Source organism: Gracilinanus agilis, chromosome 4, assembly GCF_016433145.1.
Source record: "Gracilinanus agilis isolate LMUSP501 chromosome 4, AgileGrace, whole genome shotgun sequence".
Taxonomy (NCBI): domain Eukaryota; kingdom Metazoa; phylum Chordata; class Mammalia; order Didelphimorphia; family Didelphidae; genus Gracilinanus; species Gracilinanus agilis.
The window spans coordinates 420,847,347-420,867,520 of NC_058133.1; the positions used below are offsets into that span (position 1 = coordinate 420,847,347).

Here is a 20,174-nt window from a genome sequence, read left to right on the forward strand (position 1 = left end):
TATTAGCCAGATAATGTTCACATTAGCAAAACAGCTGAAGTCAGCATGAGCTCGATGAACATTGAATTTGATTTTTTAAGTACAAATTGGACATTAGCCAATCATATTTCTGACTTTAGGAGTTTTAAATAGATTTTTGTATGTATGTATATACATATATGTGTGTCTATATAAACATAATCACACACCAATATACATACAGTATTTATACTCGCATATATAATAGTATTTAGAAGTAAGCGAGTGCATAGAGATCATAGTCAAACTCCTTTGTTTTATGGTTGAAAAGATTGAGGCCCAGAGAGAAGTAATAGCTCTTGCCAAGGTCACAAAGCTAATAAATAACTAGCAAAGTCAAAATTTAAACCTAGTCCTCCAACCCTCTAGTCTTTCTCTATTCCATACTGCTTCATGCCCCCTGCATTTAGAAGTAACTTAAAAACATGCAGGTTGTTACCTCCAGTGATGAAGAAATTTCATTATAATTGCACATTGTCATTCAAAACTTAGTTACCTGCGGATAGAAGCCACAGAAGAGACTGTCAGGGTGCCTTTTAGGCTATAGGTTCCCTTTTTGACTGGATGCCACATCTCTTGGGATAATCAAGGGAGGCAGCCACAGTTTTTGACCTAACCAACAGTACCTTTCTCTTGCTCATACAACTGGCTATGGCCTTACAAGAAAGTGAGGTTCTTAACTCAGAAGGAGCTAAAGATTTAAAAATAGCCCTGTCCTGGGGATGCCCACCTCCTCTTCCTTCACTGTCTTCTCAGGAACTGCTCCCATTGACTACTTGATGAAGTGCCCAAATCTCCCACCCAACCAAGCCACTAGTCATTACTGATTATTTTTTAAAAAGACAACTTATTAAAGTTATTCTAGTGAGCAAAAAAGTATTTAGTGACATGCCATATTGTGTGGGTTTCTTCGAAAAGCAATTTAAAATGAACAAACATTTGTTTGTTTTAAGAGTTTACAGATAAAGGAAAAATTGAACATATTTCTCATGCAAGTTCAATCAGAACCTCAGAGTTCTCTTCCAGACTTCTAACACTGACTTATAATATATTCCTGACTATCACTGAAACTTTACATAATCACAGACTTTTATAGTTGAGTTTTAGGTATGAAATTGGATGGTACAGGGTCTCTGGTTTCTTGGTAAAGTAGAACAGTTAATGTAAATGTAAAATAGAACTGTTGAGAAGAAATCTCTCCAAACTGAAATATCTAAATGCATGTAATTTAAAGGATGTTTAATTACATAGCATAGTTTCTTTTTATGATTTTAATTATTAAATTTTTTGTGGATTTATTGGTAAAAAATATTCAGACATAGGCTAGATGTATACTCCATTAAGATTACATATTTACATATTACAAGCATGAAATAATATCCCAAGACCATTCTCTGAAGGTTTTTTTGTTTGTTTGTTTGTATGGGTCTTTTAAACAATAATTTCTACTCATTTTCATTTCATCCTGCAATTGTCATTATAGAATTATACTTTGTTAAGACAAAGACTGAGAAATATGTGACAGAAGATTGAGACAAGTGAAACTTTTATTAAAGAAAAAAAAGCAGTGACTTGGCTTTGAAAAGGCTTGTCTCTATCAGGCAGTATAGAACAGCGATCAAGTAGGAAAAAAAGGAAGCAGGCAGGCGCCTCATCTAATCTTTCTCCTGGGGGCCCAGGTGGACAAATTGGCAACCCTGTTCACAGCTTTTTTTTCCTCTCCCCTTTGTACCATAAGAACCGCTAATCGGATCCATGCTGCTGCAACTGTGGTTAGTTATTAACAGAATAAAAGCAGATTTCTTCAAAAGAACGGGTGGGGGAAACGACTATACAAAATTGCAAGGTTGTTAGAATCTTAAATGCACAGCAGTCGATTTTTCCCCCCTATTCTGAATTATACGATGAATACAAGTCTTTCATCTGTCACTGTACCCATTTCTTCACAAGGCAGCCAAATATTAAGCTTCTCAAACAAAAAAAAATCTTTGAGCAGAAATATTGGGGAGAAGAAGAATGAGTAAGAGAGGAGAATAAATTAGGTTTTGTTTTAATTAATTCGTCCTGGTGAGAGAAATATAAACTGCCTGATCTCTTCAGTTCCCATTACCTCTGTCTTTTACCTAAACTCAGAGGAAGGATTAGAAAAGATTTAACTGGTAGCCATTCATTGTTGTATATCTAGTCTCCTGCTTGAATATAATGTCGTGTTTCTGGTTTTTCTTCCAGTTGTCAAAATTATGTAAACATCAACTTCCTAGCCAGGTGAATAAGAAGTATATTTCTCAGGAATCTCTTGACCTTTCATTCCTACCTCCCCACCACCAACCAAAAAACAAAAAAGAAAGAAAAGAAAATTAAATTTACTTTCATGAAAAATCCTACTGTGATTTTTTAAAAAAAAACTAATAAATAATTCTTTTACACTATTAATTTTAGATTTCAGTTACTATTTAGAACAAAGTTATATATTCATGAGAATTGTATACCAACAGGTGATGTGGAGTTCTGAGATAGTGTTATAAAGAATCAGATGCTGCTTAAGTATAGAATGTTCATGCAAAATGTCCCTTTTTGAGGATCCTAATTTTGACTTGGATCAAAAACTTCCTAAAACTTCTAAAGGGTAAGCTTTTTAACAGTTTTTAGGAAATTGGAGTTCTATTTTCAGTTCTCTAGTTTAACTTGTAGCAAACTTATTTAGGTCTTTTAAATTCTGATGCCTTGATTCATTAGTGGGAAATTGGATTGTGGTCTTAATAACAATAATAGGAATATTCACTAGCTAAACTATTGGACTCTTGGTTTCTCTCTATGAAAAAGCCAAACATTATGTGTTTTAATTGTGAAGAAAGGAGACAAAGGAAAAATTCTCATTCCCATTAGGGAACTTATCTCCATTTGTTCTTTATCATCAATATTGATGTGTGAAGCATGCATAGTACTATTTCTAGTCCATATGAGTCTGTGGGGAAATTCTTGTGTGGGGCATATGCCAGTCGTCTTTATTTTTTTCTTGACAACTGAATGGTGTAGAGAGGATAGATTTCCAAGTCAAATAAAGGGAATTGTGCCACACAGTCTTTGCCCCCAAGAGACTGAGGATCTCTGAATTAATGATCAGATGAACATTAACCTTTGATCTGTAGTAGGAGGGAAAGAGAATGCCAGCCTCCAAACTTAGGAAGTTTATGGAGGTTAGAGCAATAGCAATTTTACTACCATTTGCTAAATAGACTAATAAAACTCTTCTATGCTATAGTGTACTAATGGAGGCAGCCTAAGTACTTGCTGGTCTTGACACTTTTTGTGGGTTCTCTCAAAGGTCCTTTCTGCAATTACCTTAGGATCAAGACCTTTAATAGAAAGGACCTTTGTCCTGCTCATCTTTATATCCTGTATAGAACCTTACACATACATAATTGCACATAGGTAATTGAATTAAACTGGCTTAAAGCTTGGATCCTTCTATGTCCTTCCCACAGCTTAGACTTAACATACTAAGATTGGAAACAAAGCCAGTTTTCAGATTTTTGTATTAGAATTAGAAGTATTAAAATGAGAAACCTAAAGTTGCATAGGTACTCATCAAACTCACCAATCAAGGTGCCACCCAGGGACATCTGGAAAGAAACCCTTGGGCTTATGTTGAAGAAGGGAAGATTGGCAAGAATATTCTTTTCTCTGTCCCAGGTGCTGACAGGACTTATGCTAGGAAGAGAATACAATTTTAATTCAACCTCATTAAAGGAACAGACCAAAACTTGGTATTTGGGATGTTAGTTGTGGGATTCCACATAGTTCATCAAGGAGTCAACAGTATTTTCCTTCAGGATTTAAATGTGGTTACCCTTATCTTTAAGCTAGAGTCTGAAGTCATGAAATGGATCTGTCCTCCAAGCCTCAAAGGTGATTTAAATAAAATAAAATGTGATAAAGACAGTACATTTGTAAAAGAGGTAAAAAAAAAAAAAGTATTGCTTTTGGTGTCAAAGGTTTCTCTGTTTTATTCTTATGTGTATTATTTTTCAGTGATTTTTTTTTATTTTTTGCAAATTGAGTAACTGTTGGAACTTTTCTTTACTAGCAGCATTACCTAGAATCATGATTCCAAGCTACACTGGTTATAGATGACTATAGCTAAAAGTACTATAGCTTACTATTCTGATCATATTCCTCAGAGTAATCATTCAAGAAGTATTGATTATCTACTGTGTTTTTATCCTTATACTTGAGATAGCTGGGTGATAAAGGAACTAAAAAAGCACAGATTTTCCTCATAAGAAAATTAAGATTCTAGATGAATTTTAAAATAGTTTTGGCCCATTGTTTTCATTTTACCTAAAGAAAAACAAAAGCTCTACGTGCCTCAGTTCTCCCATTCTAAGTAATACAATACAGTATTTGTCTGATTGACTAGTTACTAGATGCTTTGGCCATTATAAATATTACAATGTTAAATGATGATTTGACCATCATTAGTCCCCAGCCAGCTTTGCCCCCATTCTGTTATATTTTTAAAATCCAATTCCATGCCCCTCATGATGTTTACCTTGGCTCATTTATTGAAAACTATTTTCCTAAATTGGAATATATGGATTTAAAACACCAACTTTTAGCCTATAATACTGAGATTTTTCAATGAACAGAAGATTCTGAGTCAGTTCAGAGGCCTTTCTGAATCTTCACTCTCACTGTCTTGAACAAAATGTTATATTTTGTAATATATTTTGAAAAGCCATTGGGACAGAAGTTCTCATGGCTAAAGTAGCCAGATTAATGAGGGACTTGGGGTGCTGACTTCATGCTTCAGTTTTAACTCATAGCATTGTTTTCAGTCTTGTACTTTACACCGATGCACTCACATCTCCACAGATGTAGGTGAGTAAAATGTGGGGCTCTCTTGCAAAGCTAGCTTTTAATTTTATAGCTCCATCATATAGGTGTGTTTTTGTTTGTTTTGTTTTGTTTTGTTTTGTTTTTCTACTGTGCATATCAATATTCTCCCTTAGTGGAATCACCAAACTTTGTTTGAAAGATTTTACTTGGGACTAATAAATATATTAAAACATTCTTGGTTTTAGGTGTCAATTTCATTTAATGCCAAGAGGGCCCAAGATCTGATTTATTCGGGCCATAGAAATAATTCATTATAATTCCATAATTTCATCCTTGACCCACAACATGCTTTTGAATCATCTTCTGCTAGGGCTGTGCCTGCACATCTATCTGCTGGTGAGGATAAGGTTCTCACGCAGCCAGAGAAACTACTATGGGTGGGGAGGGAGGGCAGGGGGTTGCAAAGTATGGGTTAAAAACTGTGGGTTAATGCATGCGTGTTTGCCATGAAAACGTTTCTTGTCTGCTTTTGAAGAAATCTCAAAGGAATTAACTGGTGTGTTAAAGCAAGACCTGTCTTGGAAGCTTTGCTGGAGAACCAGCAGTGTCCCAGACTGTGGTAGTAATTTATGAATTCATAGATGGGTTTCCTAAAGCATTTTTTATTTTCATTTGAAATATTCTATCCAAGAGCAGTGCCTCAGGCATACGCAATGAAAGTAGTAGTGTCCTATGTTAACATAGAATTACTGTTTGTTTACGGTCTTGAGTCACTGAATTCAGTCTGTCATACAGAAGTGTTCATTATAATGTAAGCACTTACTGTCTTGCTGCAGCTGATTCCCGAGTGACTTTAAAAAAGAGAGAGAAAGAAGGCAGTATTTGATGGTGGTATGCCTTAGAGTTTCTAAATAGACTATAGATCCCCGTGGCCTAAGGATGTTCCATAATAGCAGCATACTGTCTCACTAGTTGACATATGGCAAGGTGGATAGATAAACCTGAGTCCAGTCTTTTTTTATTTCAAAGAAAAATCCATCATTTAAAATGAATTCTATTTCTTGCTGGTTTTATCCAAACTATAAGCAACTTTTATTTTCTATTTAACCAGTGTTAAATTCAAATGTACTTACAAAGGGACTTCCATGGCTAAATGTATCTCGTGCTTTTTGCCCCACTGTTTCATCCATGTCAGTTTTGTTCTAATGCAAGAGCAACCCCTGTTGACTTCATCAAGCAACAGTTCTCAGGGGCTACTGATACAACCGTTCAGTTTTCACCTCATCTGGGAGAAAGAGTGGCAGTTGAACCCCAGGAGCAATCAGAAACCTCTTTGGTCTGTTTTGCATACTTATTTGAAAGTAAGAAGATGCTCCAGAAAACAATTCGAGAATGACATTAGTATAAAAATGTTTTTCACAACTCTTTATTTCTGTTATACTTAAACTGAAAATGGTTCTAAAGCCACTGTTGTTGTGACAGACTCCCTGTTGTTTCAGAATTAGCTCTGAATGACAGTCCTGGGGGACATCTGGGATTTGTTCTCCTTCCTTCTCAGCACTCTGGCACATTGGTTGCATGGCATGACAGAGTTGCCACCTTGTAGAAATGTAAGAGAGTTTCTTCTTAGCTAAACACCAAGCTCTGTGTCAAGGGTTGGAACATGATCCTTTGCCCAGATGAATTGGTGATATTCCTCAGTACATTAACTTCTTTCTTTATTGAATTCTGATACTTTAAAATAAAGTAGATAATTAATGAAATCTTGGCCCTTAGGTGGCCAGTGGTGATGGGCATCAACTTGATCTCTCTCAATCACCTGCCAGTCAAACCGAAAGATAGAATTAAACTTTTTTTTTAACTTTCTTGTTTCATTTTCTCTTGTTTTTAGTGAATAGAGGGTATAAGATAATACCTTGTCTTTTTCTCACCAGTGCAGGAACCTAGATGCCTTTCTAATGTCTGGTTTATTCTGAGGGTTCCATAATATTTGTTAGCATTCCAGTTAAGATATAGTCCACCTAAGCCAGAAAGTGGGTTAGAGTAGACTTTAAAAACATCTCAGAAGATTCCTAAATTTCTAAACATAAGACAGCTATTCATTCTACTTTCTCCAAGTTCATTGCTCCATTTTTCTTTGAGTCATTTAAGCATTTGGAATGGTTTGTTTTAATTCATATTCCCAAATCCAACAGCTAACAAAATTTATATTTTTAAATAACTTTTATTCCCAAAGTATTTGTGGGGTACCACAAAATGGCCAGGGTTTTTTGCTGGATGACAAGGAAGATACAAAGATGCACATGTAGTCCTTACTCTTGAGTAGCCTACAGTGTAGCCAGAGACAAAATTAATGCATGTTATATACACTTAAAGAGCCATTGTGTTCCAAAATGTGTGGATGAAAACGTAGACACAAATCAAAGGGGAAAAATATTAAAATCCTCTCTCTTCTGTAATCATGAACTACCAGTGAAGCTTTTTACAGGTTTTCCCTGAAGGTTATGTTATGCCCATTGATTGAAAGACTCCTTAAATCTGTTGATATTAATAATTTCTGTATTGACTGAATATTACCAATGAAAAATTGTTGGCAGCCATCCATGCCTGCCTGGTTGGAGGCCTGTTTAAAACTCGGCTAGATGGGTCCTATTGTTCAGCAGCCTTGGATTTTGTTAAACCCTCTTGCAAAAATGTGTGTCAGGAGATTCACCGCTATAAATTGGATCATGTCAGTGAGGTTGGGAATTCACTCAATAAGAAATTGAACATTTCAGCCTGCCTGTTGCTAAATAATGTTTATGCATGCTCCCTCTTCAATTTAAAAGGAAAAAGAAAAATGCTGTAAGAGCTCACACCTGTTGAGCTGGGGTGGTGGGTAGGGTCCTGTATATAACTAATAAGTCTTTAAATCACCAACGTTTTAAAAAATTTAGCTCTGTTGATTTCACACAATTACAACATTAATGCAAAGGATTTCCCCCCACCCCTACCCCACTTTCCTCCCTATGTTTTACAGGCAGTCAGATGCCACCTCAGCCTCCTGGTAGCCAATCAGAATCCAGTTCCCATCCAGCCTTGAGCCAGTCACCAATGCCACAAGAACGAGGTTGGTCTTCATTTTTACCATATGTGCCTATTGTGTTTCAAGTACTTAAGTCTTATCTGAATTTTCTTAACTATCTGTTTTTAAAAGAACAATGGTAATTTCTTCTCTCCCATGTTCTGAGTGGATTCTGTAATGGGAATTTTGAGTAATGTGGCTTAGAGATGGGTACTAATGAAATAAAATGTTTGACATTATAGTTTGAAATTCTCTCTATCCAGTTGCATGCCCTGTTCACATAGAATCCTAAACTAATTATTTTAGAGATTAGGAAGGAAATTATATGACATGTTCAAGATCAAACAGCTAATTAGTAATAAAGCTATGATTAACACCCACCTTTCCTGACCCCAGTGCTGATTTTTGGAACAGAGTACCTTTCTTGAGAGCACAGACCTGCCAACATCTGGAAGGCTAGCTTCTCTTTCCTGCCCAGGTGCCATATTTATTTCTGCTTTCTTGCCTCATCTCTTTCCCTCTTTCCTTATTCTTCCCCAAAATGCTAAAGTTGATACTATCATAAAGGATAAAGAGTTGATTTCAGTGCAAACCAAGGTTTACCAAAGGGGTCAGCATCGCAGAAAATTTCTGTATAACTGTAGTTATTCCTCCTATACTTGCCTCCATGACATTTGGACTGGTCCCCTGCTCCAACTCCTCCATGTAGTATCACCAAAAGCATAGAAATTGTCCATTTGGCACTGTGTTGCTGAAACATTGAGAAAATCAAGATATATACATTTAAGTTATAGATGACAAATAAATTTTCTTTTGTTTTTTTAAATAGCAAATTAAAATAGCTCGAGATTTAGAAAAAAATAGAGTGGACATGTTAGCTACATAATTTTTAAAATTAAGCCTTTTATTTAATGGAGAATACAGAAGTCCTTTATTTTTTTCAGTTAAAAATGAAACTTTTAAAAATGAATCATTAATGCAGTTTTCTAGTGTAAGGATACTATAATGATTTTAATAACAGAGTACCAGGTGCCATCTTTCTCTCCCTGTACAATTAAAGTAGCTCCCTATAGCAGGCTATAGGAGATATATGTATATGTATATGTATATGTATATGTATATGTATATGTATATGTCAAAAAAGGCCTGATTGCTCTGATCTTCTCCCAGGGTAAGAGAATCCCTTCTAAAATGTTATATCTGAGGACCTTCAACTTCTAACTCTTACCTTTAATGGAAGGAAGAGGAGAGAAGAGGAGAGTGAAACATTTCCCTAAATTCTACTTTAGTATAATAGTATTATAACTCACAACTTAGATAAGATTTTACTCATCAAGATTTTGTCACTATTTTCCTATTCAAGCCACAAACTCTCAGTCCCTCAGTTTCTTAATCCTTAGAATGGAATAGAGTTGTACTAGATGAGTTCTAAGATCCTTTACAGTTCTAAATCTATTATAATAATTATCAAATTTCCACAGTGTTTAGAGGTTTGGACAAAGCATTACCTATATTAAATTATTTGATCCTAACTACAGTGCTGGGAAGTCAGAGCTATTGTTTTCCCCATTGAATGGATGAAAAACCTGAAGCAAACAGGTTAAGTGTGGCTTGACCAAAGTCACACATTGTCAAAGACAAAATTAAAATCAATTCTTCTTAAATCGAAATCCCACATGTAAATGATTTTACTACTTAGTTGCTTGGAGGTCCTCTGATCCTTTTTAGCAACATGTCATTTTGTATAGGCTATTTAACACAAAGGTTCAGATTTAGGCTTGTCTAAGAATTAATATCCCCTGATCTCCACATACCACATAGTATTTTTTGTAGGTTTTTTTTGTGTTTGTTTTTGTAAATTGATAGTTGAAGCATAATTCACTAACTGTTGGTTATGTGGATTGTCATTCAGTTTAGAAAGGAGATCATGCATAGCCAGATTTATACTATTGAACTTTGTGAACAAGTGTACATTTTGGGCATATCCTCTTGGGTGCCTAGTCATTGATCAGACAATCCACAGAAATGGGAAGCTTTATATTATAGAAAAAAATGTTTGTGTTCATTGATTCTCAGCTTTCTCAGACTTGTATTTAACTAAACTTGAGAGAAGTGTTTTAGAGAATGCTAAGGGGCTCTGTGCTTTTATCACCTAATTTAAAAACAAAACAAATAAGATAAATCAACCGAAACACAGTATTGTTTCTATTGAAGACACCTGATCTTCAGTCCTCTTATTAGTCATTTAAAGGTTTAGATCAATGATAAAACTGATTTCCCGTTTATTCATTCATGCATGTATGTTTTCCCTAAATGCCAACTAGGTGCCACTATAAGAAAACACATAAAAATGGAACTTCTTTTGTTGAAATATGACTTAAATCATTGTGTCTCTATAATGAACATTTCTCCCCATTGCTTGGAGAAGTAAATAAATGCAGTGAACTTTTCCATTTTTCTAAAAATTCATTGTCAAAAATCCTGCAGCATGATTGACAAGGTAGAATCAGAGCCACTAAGATGCTGAATGTTGAAGTAAGCAGCCTGAAAAATTGTGTTTACATATTGAAAATATTTTATTGTGTTTTATTCTTCATTCTTTGGCTGTTCAGAACCCTGATGGGATTTCTCATGTTTGTCAGCCTAAGGCTATATACCCCCTGCTCAGGAATATTGTATTAGGAATTTTACAATATATATCTCTATATATGAGCTTCTGGGTGAATCCACAGTTGGGTATATTCCTATCTATGGAGGTGTGTGTGCTGGTGAACATTTATGCTGCAAGGGAGGGAGAGAGTAGCTTGGGAAATAACTTTTGTATTATGACCTATTTTCATTGGCTATATGTATTTGCATTTGCTTTTTATATAAAATTTAGCCTTATTATTTTTTTAATATTATGCTACTCTATCTGCAACACCAGAAGTGGGTGAGGGTGATTCTAAATTAATAGAGCCTTCAGTATTCATCCCAGGGATTCGAAGATTTGGGAGGGTTTTTCATCACCTTTCATATGTCATCACAGTACAAATTGGCATTTTTTCTAAATATGGAAAACTATGCACATATACTATAAATTATATAAATGGTTTATGTATCATACACACACCATAGCTAACATAATAAAATTAAATAAACTCAAGAGATACTTCTTAACCAATTTACCATTATCTTTCATTAAAAGGAGTGAGAAGATTCTCTCTTACAAAGGCAGGTAAAATGCCAAAATTCAGGGTTATTGATATTAAAATGTTTTGTTTTTAACTCCTCTCAAGTGTTAGCTTAAATGAGAGCAATTAAGGATCTTACACTAGACCACTATTTAGGGAAAACATTTGAAGAAGGTTTATTTATTAGGGCAAATGTATAGGGGTCAGAATTAATTTTTTTGAAAAGCCACTAATTGTTTTCCCCTTTTAATTTTCACAGTGGTATGTAGTTAAATATTCATGATAATGCTGATGGTATGCTAAAGGTCTGAAACAGATCGAGAGTCTCAAAATCAACACAGGTTATTTAACCCTTTTCATCTAATGTACCATCAGGGACTTGCTCAGTGAATTCCCATAGTACTAGAATAATTAGAAGATAGTAATGAGGATTTAATTAGTCCTTGAGATATGCTGAAATAGGACCACTGAGAACTTTTCCGTTGGACATGAATTGCACACAGAATTGATGCCACTGCAATTCTATGATGTACTGCAAAATGTATTCTGTTGCTGGAGGCAGTACTGGGGCACCATTCTGTGCCCGTCAGATCTTCATGGAAAGAACCCACTATAAGATCTTCCAAGACTCCTGAAAAGCAGCCAATCCATTCCTCCTTGCTACACCTGGCCCCCATCTCTTAACTGTTCTTCCATTCTCCATTTTTTTAAGGAAGCATAATTGTCATCATTTTAAACAGGAAGGTTGGGGTTGAAAGCTTCCCCTATATGATTAGGAAGAAATCACATCTTATCTAGACTACTACATTTAGCAAATGAGGTGTTATGTGTTAGAATAATATTACATGCTGAGTATTTGCAAGATATAATAGGTAATACATGGTGGTAAATTTATTTTTGCTGGGTTTTTTTTTTTTTTTTTGTAAAGCTGGATTTTTTTTTTAAATCTAGACAACTGTGTGTCAACAGCATCACACAAATCTAGCCCTTACATAGAAGTGAGTCTTCACAGAGTAGTAGTTTCCAGTGGCTGTATTGTAGTAAACATAAATGGCATTTTAGCAGTAGAAATGTTATCCACCAAAAGAATGTAACAGATGGGTTGTGATCAAGCATTTTAGATATTCCCTTTATATGCCATTACAGGAAGAAGAGAAGAAAAAAAAACAAACCTCAAAATAATTTGAATGCCTCTACCATAAAAGTCTGTGATTTCATTCTTATTTGCTTGCTTTTATATTTGGCATTATGGAATATTTAGTTTGCAAGTTTCTTTATGCCTCTGCACTATTTAAACCCTGTCCCAGCACTGTAATGACAACATTCTTTTTTTAACTATTGATTAGGCAGTTCTTAGCATGCTTCTTGAAATCTCAATGAGATTTCTTCCCAAAATTTTTAATTGGATTCCACTTGTTAATAGCTCCCATCAACCCTAAATCTTTCTGTTTTCACTTAAGGAAGCAAAAAGCCAACAGATATCCCATTATTAAAAAGTAGAGGGATATAGTAACAAGAGCAGCACTGGCTTTAGTGTAGAATACTTGGATTTGAATTATGAGTTAGACACTGTTTCTGTGGTCAAAGCACTTAATCTCTCAACTATAGTTTCCTCTTCTATAAAATGGAAATGATAATACCTATAGTACTTTATTCAATGGCTTGTTGTGAAGGTCATGTCAGATAATAGATATAAAATACTTTTCAGTTGTTCAAACACTATAAATATCAGTTAATACTTAATAACAGAAATTACCATTTTTCCAATATTAAAAACTAATTTCGCTTTCTTTCATTCTTGGTGACTTGAATTTATTTCCAGCAGCCAAGTAAAAATTACTCATGTCATTCAAATTTTTCAACTTGCCCTATCAATTATACTCTTTAAGGTTGAGTCTATTTTGGTTTCCTTGGAGGCAATAGTAAATATTTTTCTCTCTTAAACACAATTGCTATGATCCTGAGCTTGTGTGAGGTTCAAGTCACAAACCAGCTTCTAACTTCAGTTTTTCAAAACTACAGTTTTCCAACTTTGTTATACATCTGATTAGTGCCTCTCAAGTGACGTATTGAAAAAGGAATATGAATCTTGGTCCTTCCACTTAGATTCATGACTTTGGACAAGTTGCAAGGTGTTGAGATTAATTTTAAATCAGCAATCCTATGAACCTAAGTAAGCAGAAGAGTAAATACAGGAGACCTTGAGGAAAGGGAGGGCTCTAACAAATAAGGGGATTAGGAAATAGCCATACAATGTGGCACCTGAATTCAGTCTGAAGGAAGCAAGGATTTTCAGAGGTAGATGTGAGAGGGAAATAATTTCCAGGCATGGAACAGCCTATGCAAAGGCAAGAAAAGAGAGGATTGAATTTCAACTTTGAGACGAGTTGACCAGTTTGTCTGGAATATAGAAAACATGAAGGGGTATACATTGAAATATCTTGGAAAAAAGACCCACATCACATTGGAGTAGAAATATGTTTTTTTTTTCTGTTTTTAATGGAAAAACAAGAATTTGTATTTTCCCCTATAGACAGTAGGGAACCACTACCGATTTTTAGCTGAAAAATAACATGGTAAGAATTGTGCTTGAGGAAAAATTATTTTGGTAATTTTGTGTAAACAGGATTGGAGAGGAGAAAAACTATTAGCAAAGATACTGATTCTAGCTTCATTATGAAGCTCAATCACCTTTTGGCTTTGACAATATCTTGAGCATCTTGTATTACCTTGATAAAGGGTCTCTCTTACCCTCAGGTCCCTTCATGTGTAAAAATAAGCATTGGAGTATTCAGTGTGCTTTTGCAAGCTATAAAGCACTATATAAAATGTTAGTTAGGCATTATTGCTGCTAACTATTATTGTTGTAGTTGCTTTAATGAGAAAATTATTAAATTTTTTAAAATTTTGTGTTATGTGTGCAAAATTGTTATTTTGTCTTCACTAAGAATGTAATAAAAATTGTCACTTAGCAAGAAAGATTGGTTGAGAGTGCTGTCAAAGAGAAAAATCATCAGTTTCTCAAAGTGTACTGCCTGATTGTAACATCCAGATGTTAAGATAATATTGATTGGCCACTAGTCTGACTTAAGTTCTTGTTAAAACCAATTGCTATATGTCCTTGGCAAAAACTCAAAAAAATATCTTTCCCCTTTAACTTGTTTATTAAATATAAGAAAATCTGAACAGTTTGGATTACAGCAGAAGTTGGTTCTTAACCAAAGGAAACCCAGGCTTTCCCACAAAATTCCCCAAGGGATCTGTTAACACATTGCAAAGGGATTATGAACTTATCTGAGAAAAACAATTCTCTATCTTCACTAACCTCTAAATATTTAGTATGCCCTTTATTTATGATTTTTCAGAACTTATTCTGAGGAGATCATAGGCTCTACCATACTGCCAAAAGGAAATCCTTTTTGTTTTGTTTTGTTTTGTTAAAAGATATTTACTATTAGAGCACTAGGTGACTCAGTAAATAGAAAACCAAGAGTGGAGAATGGAGATCTTGGGTTTGAATTTGGCCTTGGGTTCTTCTTAACTATGTGACCCTAATAAAGTCCCATAATCTTTTTTGCCTAGCCCCTACTGCTCTTCTGTCTTGGAACCCATACTTAGTATTGATTCTAAGGTGGAAGATAAGCATTGCTTTATTTTTATTTATTTATTTATTTTAAAGCCTTACCTTCCATCTTAGAGTCAATGCTATGTATTGACTCCAAGGCAGAAGAGAGATAGTGTCTGAGGCCAGATTTGAATCTAGGACCTCTGGTCTCTAGGCCTGGCTCTCAATCCACTGAGCCACCCAGCTGCACCCAAGGGTTGCTTTAAAAAAAAAAAAAAGGCATCTAGTGTCATTATTCTTTGTTCAGTACAGTCATTTGAGCCAAGGGTTAACAGAGTTGCTAAATAAAGATTGCTTTGATGAGTATATTAGACTCATTTTTTTAATCAGCACTTTATTTGTATTAATCGAAATACTTCCTTGATGACTTTTTAATAGTAGGTTATTAAATGTCCCCTATTTTCTTGTTTACATTTGTTTCACAAATACTTTCTTAATCAGCCTTACAAAGGGTTAACTTTAGTCTAGCCTTATCCAGTTATCACATTTTCACAATTAATTGTGTCCAAATTGATGCAATTTTATGATATTTCAATCTGCATCTATTCTTTCTTAGGAATACTCCTTTAAAAAGGAAAATCACTTGTATAACTAACCCTCGATTTCCTTTCAAATTCAATTTCTAGGGAAGTCATCTGCCTTCTAAATATATGAAGGAAATGGTTTTTTTTCCTTATCCTCATTTATTATTTTTATTAGTTGACATTTTCTTGTTCTATCATGTTGTTTATGAAACTGAATACTACTTAGCTAACTTTTCAAAATTCTATCAAAGCTCTCATTAGAGAAATAAGATACCTGATGAAAATATCATTATGCGTTTTCATTTAGCTTTATATAAAGTATACTCAACTGTTATTTGTGAAGAATAATAATAAGCCCTAGGTATAGAGAGTTAGTTGTCCATCAGAATGTTCTGCTGCGCCAGTTTGTTATCAAAATGATGAGGGTTTCATTTCTGTCTCTGCCACTAGTGTGACCTCCAACAAATTGCTTCAGCTTTCTAGTTCTCAGCTTCTTCCTCTGTAAAAAAGATAAGGTTGGTCTAGATATTCTCTAATATATCTCCAGGCTCTGAATCTTATTTTTCTAAGGATGGATTGGGAGCCACATGGAAAGTAGTTTATTTGTTTCTACAATTAACAGATCCACAAAAACATTTGTCTCTGACCTCAGTATGGAGCTTAAAACTGGCATTACACAGAACTTAGACAAATTTGCGTAAGGAAAGGTTGGATATTTTTGTCCCCAACTGCCATCTGGGTGATCAGTCAGATCCCTCCCTTGATTCCAATTTATCAAGGATAGATGATGTGAATTTCTGTGCTAGTCAGTTGCTAAGAGGGCTTTGTGGGAGTGGATGGGGAAAACTTTAGATGTTACTGCATCTCTCTCTATATATAAAGGGTACTGGAAAGAAGTGGGAACAATTCATCCCATTAACCTAATAGCACAGCTGGTAGAACACTAGGGGGTCTGGGTTAAAACCTTGAATGAGTCATTAGTTTCTGTCTTCCTCAAAGCAATTGATACTGTGAGGAGAAACAGGCAGATGAATAAACACTGAACATATTAAAATGTAGCAGGAATATTTTCTTAATTCCATTTTCTGTACCCATATCAACCTGGCACCTATTTCTGAAATGCTGTATCTTTTAGTTGCCTTTATAGCCAGACACCCTCTGCTTAGGTGGTGTTGTGTGTGACCATTATTTCACACATGTGGCAAAACATCTTTTGTTGAACTGGCGTGAAGAAACAAGGCAGTCGTTCTGTGAGTTTTAACAGATGCCAACATGAAAATAAATTTTGAATGTGCCAAAGGGAAAATGTGCTCTGCTTTTTGGTGGCTCAGAGAACCTTGAGTATTTTATTGGTATCCCAACAGTGCTAAGCTCTTTGCTTGCTAAAGAAGCGTCTTTGGTGAAGAAATTCCGTTTTCATGCTCCACATTAGCTGAGAATTTTGAGATCTCAATCTTCTTTCTGTTTCTATCGTCTTTCTTTTTTTGCTATTTCACTTCTTGGATGAATATTAATAACTCAAGCCGTATGTTTAACTCTCCTTTTTTCCCCACTATGTTTTGAGATTCCCCAACACGAGGCAGAATTTGGTGGGGAAAGATGTCTTATTGGAGGCTTAGTTACCAAGTAATTGCCCATTTTAGTGCTGTGCTTCTCTGAAGGTTTTTGGCTTTTTCAAGAATTATTCCTTTGACTTGACTTTCAAATCTATTTCATTATCCTGCTACCTTTTAATTAAGGAATTTCAAAAGAATATCTGACTAAATTTTAACCCAATAATCATTTTGGAGATCACAATCATTGTGGGGTTCAATATAATTCTATCTAAAAGACCTTTGCCTTCTCATCAGCATTACCCCACAAAAAAGCTTATGTGCCTATATATATAAGCTTGTAGATAACTGTAATTAGTCGGATTTATATAATAATTATATATATGACACTTAGGTGGTGCACTGGATAGATGACTAAGACCTGGAAAAAGGAAGATTCATCTTCCTGAGTTCAAATCCAGCCTCAGATATTTACTAGTTGTGTGACCCAGGGTGATATCAACCCTGTTTGCCTTAGTTCCTCATCCATAAAGTGAGCTGGTAAAGGAAATGGCAAACTAGTTGATTGTAGAATTGATTAAAACTTCACCCTTATGTTTCCTACGTGCACAAACAGAGGAAGTCAGTTGGAAATAGGTTTCGTAGTGACTTAACACAAAAGCATGGCCTTCCATTCACCCATAACACTAGTTCTCAAATTTGTGGTCTATTTGACACTCTTAAAAATTATTAAGGAACCCCTAGAAGTTTGGGGGTTTTGTGGCTTATAGCTCTCTTATTACTTACTACTATTAAACTTAAAATGCCTTCAAGTTATTATGAAAATAGTTTTGCCCTAGTTGACCCCTCCCTCTTAAAGGGTCAAATTAAAGGATCTCTAACCCCTCCCAAGGGTCCCCAAACCCCAATTTGAGAACCTTTGCCCTGTATCATTAAAGCTGGTCGGCCCAAGGCAGTGGGCAGATAATAGTAAAGACCCCAGGCTCTCTAAGGTAGACAGCCAAGTAAACAGCATCAGCCTTGTATAGACAATATTTTGGGATATAATAATTGCATTTGTTTTGTCTTTCTATTCTACGGTCCTCACCTCATCATCTTTTAAGACAAAAGTCAAAAGAAATATTATTACATAGAATTCTCTCCTTCTTTTGCCATTTGAAGCTATTACTGTGATACACGTAAAAGCCAGTGGAATTGCTCTTTGGCTATGGGAGGGGGGAGGAAGGAGGGAAGGGAAAGAACATGAATCATGGAACCATGGAAGAATATTCTAAATTAATCAAATAAATAAATTTATTAAAAAATAAGTATGTATGAAACCATTATTGCAAACCTGGACTTCTTTCTAAGAAACCACTAATTCACATTTGCTTTTTATTATGAGCTTGAAAATTTCAGTAATCAAAAATCAAAGTGTATTATTTATGAAAATATGAAGGTCTAATCTATCGAGGTTTTTTGTATATTTTTAATTTAACTTGTCCATCCTCTTTTTAACTCTGTCCTGCCATCTTCCTAAAGCTACGTTTGCCTGGAAGGGAGGGCTTGTCAGCATTCCTTGATCGTAGCTTAGCTGCTCTTTTCATATCCTCTACTCCCTTCTGAAAAACTTTTAGATTGAGAAAATCTTAAAGATGGCTGTGTGCTGTGGCAGGTAAGAGCTCTGAACTTTGGAGATAAGCAGACCTGAGTTCAAATTCCATCTCAGACATTTTCTGACTCTCTGACTCTGAGCAAGCCATTGAACTTCTATTTACCTGTTTCCTCATCTGTAAAATGAGGAAAATATAACAATAATAATAATAAAATGTAACTGTTATGTAGCACTTGCTGTATGCCCAGCTCTGTGCTATGATCCTCAAAATAACCCTGGGAGACAAGTACTATTACTATTCCTTTCTTACAGATGTGGCAGATGGAAGTTAAGTGACTTGCCCAGGGTCACACAGCTATTAAGCTCCTTAGAAGGGGTTTGAACACAAGTATTTCTAACTCTAGGCTCAGTGCTCCATCCACTGCACCTTCTAGATACCCATATAAATAATAGAAATAGAAATATAATCAGCACCAACCTCACAGGGTCTTGTGAGAATCAAAATATATGTGTTGCATTTTTTAATCTTAGAGCACTATAAAAATGCTCATTATTATTCCCGTCCTCATTATCATCAACCCCTGAGAGCATTTCTTACACTATAGAGAGGTTTGCCCATGCACTAAACAGAAATTGTGACGTCTGGCCCTTCTTCCCCTAGACCAGCATCACTTAAAACCCAGGACCATAAAACTTGAAAGGAAGGGGGGAAAAAATTTTTTTTAAATGAAAGCACACTTTTTTTACATCATTTGCATGTTATTCCCAATTTTTGCTTTATTATTTCACTCTTAAAACCTTTGCATATTAAACAAGACATTCCTTATAATAAAGTGAGAATTAGGAAATAAAAAAAAATCGAGGTTTAGAGTTCACTTCGCTTCATAAGCAAATTGCCATATAACTTTCAGTGAGTTGTTATTCTTTAGTAAATCAGGATGAGAATATTGAAGACAGATATATCTCACAGAGGCTGGTAACAGACCTTGACTCACATGAGCACAGTTTCCCATAATGTGTCTATTTTCACATGAATAACTAGAAAAAAGTTCAGATATGGGTTAAGAATCCTAGGATGACAGTGACACTTCACTTGTCATCATTATCAATAAATGAGGCCACTCGTATCAGTTTGTTTTTTCAGGTAACTAATGTTTGCTCTTTTAAATATCTTATCTTCATAATTATTTTAAATAATTTTTTCAGTTTTTAAAAAACTGGTCACACTTTGCTGCTTCCTTGAACAGAATTGGTTTGAAATAATTGGACTTCTAATGTTGTATCGGTTATCATTAAAAGTATCTGTTATCATACATAATACAGTAATGACCCTAAGATTATTTGGAGCTTCTGAACTGTTTGCTTCTACTTTAAATGGCTTGTGCTATGTTTTTAAAGGGCCTTTTCATTCTTTTCTTTTGCTATCAACTGACTTTTTGCTATCATTATCCCAGAACAAGGATAATGGTCACTCTTCTAATCCTCCTCCCACTACTTATCTGATGGTTTTAATTTGCTAATAAATAACCCAATTTTTAGAATTTTTTCTAAAATAAGGATGAGTAGATTCTAATCAAAAGGCTGTATATAATAAGAAAAACGCATGAGCTTTCTTATTTAGTGATTATTGTAATGACTTATTAGTTCTCCCAGTTTTTTATTTACCTTCCATCTTAGAATCAATACTTAATAAGAGTGGAAGGAAGATCAATATGCCACTGGTATAAATAGAATGAAATTTTAAAAAATCCTTACTTTCTAGCCTTGTAACAACTCTTAAGACA

General features: G+C 34.9%; 1 protein-coding gene across 1 annotated transcript in view; it reads left to right on the plus strand.

The window, feature by feature from the left end:
• The window catches only part of ARID1B (AT-rich interaction domain 1B), a 571,310-nt gene that overhangs the window by 456,698 nt on the left and 94,438 nt on the right, over positions 1-20,174 (plus strand). Inside the window, exon 9 of the mRNA XM_044671750.1 lies at positions 7,877-7,966. Coding sequence (XP_044527685.1) covers positions 7,877-7,966 — 90 coding nt within the window. The remainder of the gene's footprint in view (positions 1-7,876; positions 7,967-20,174) is intronic.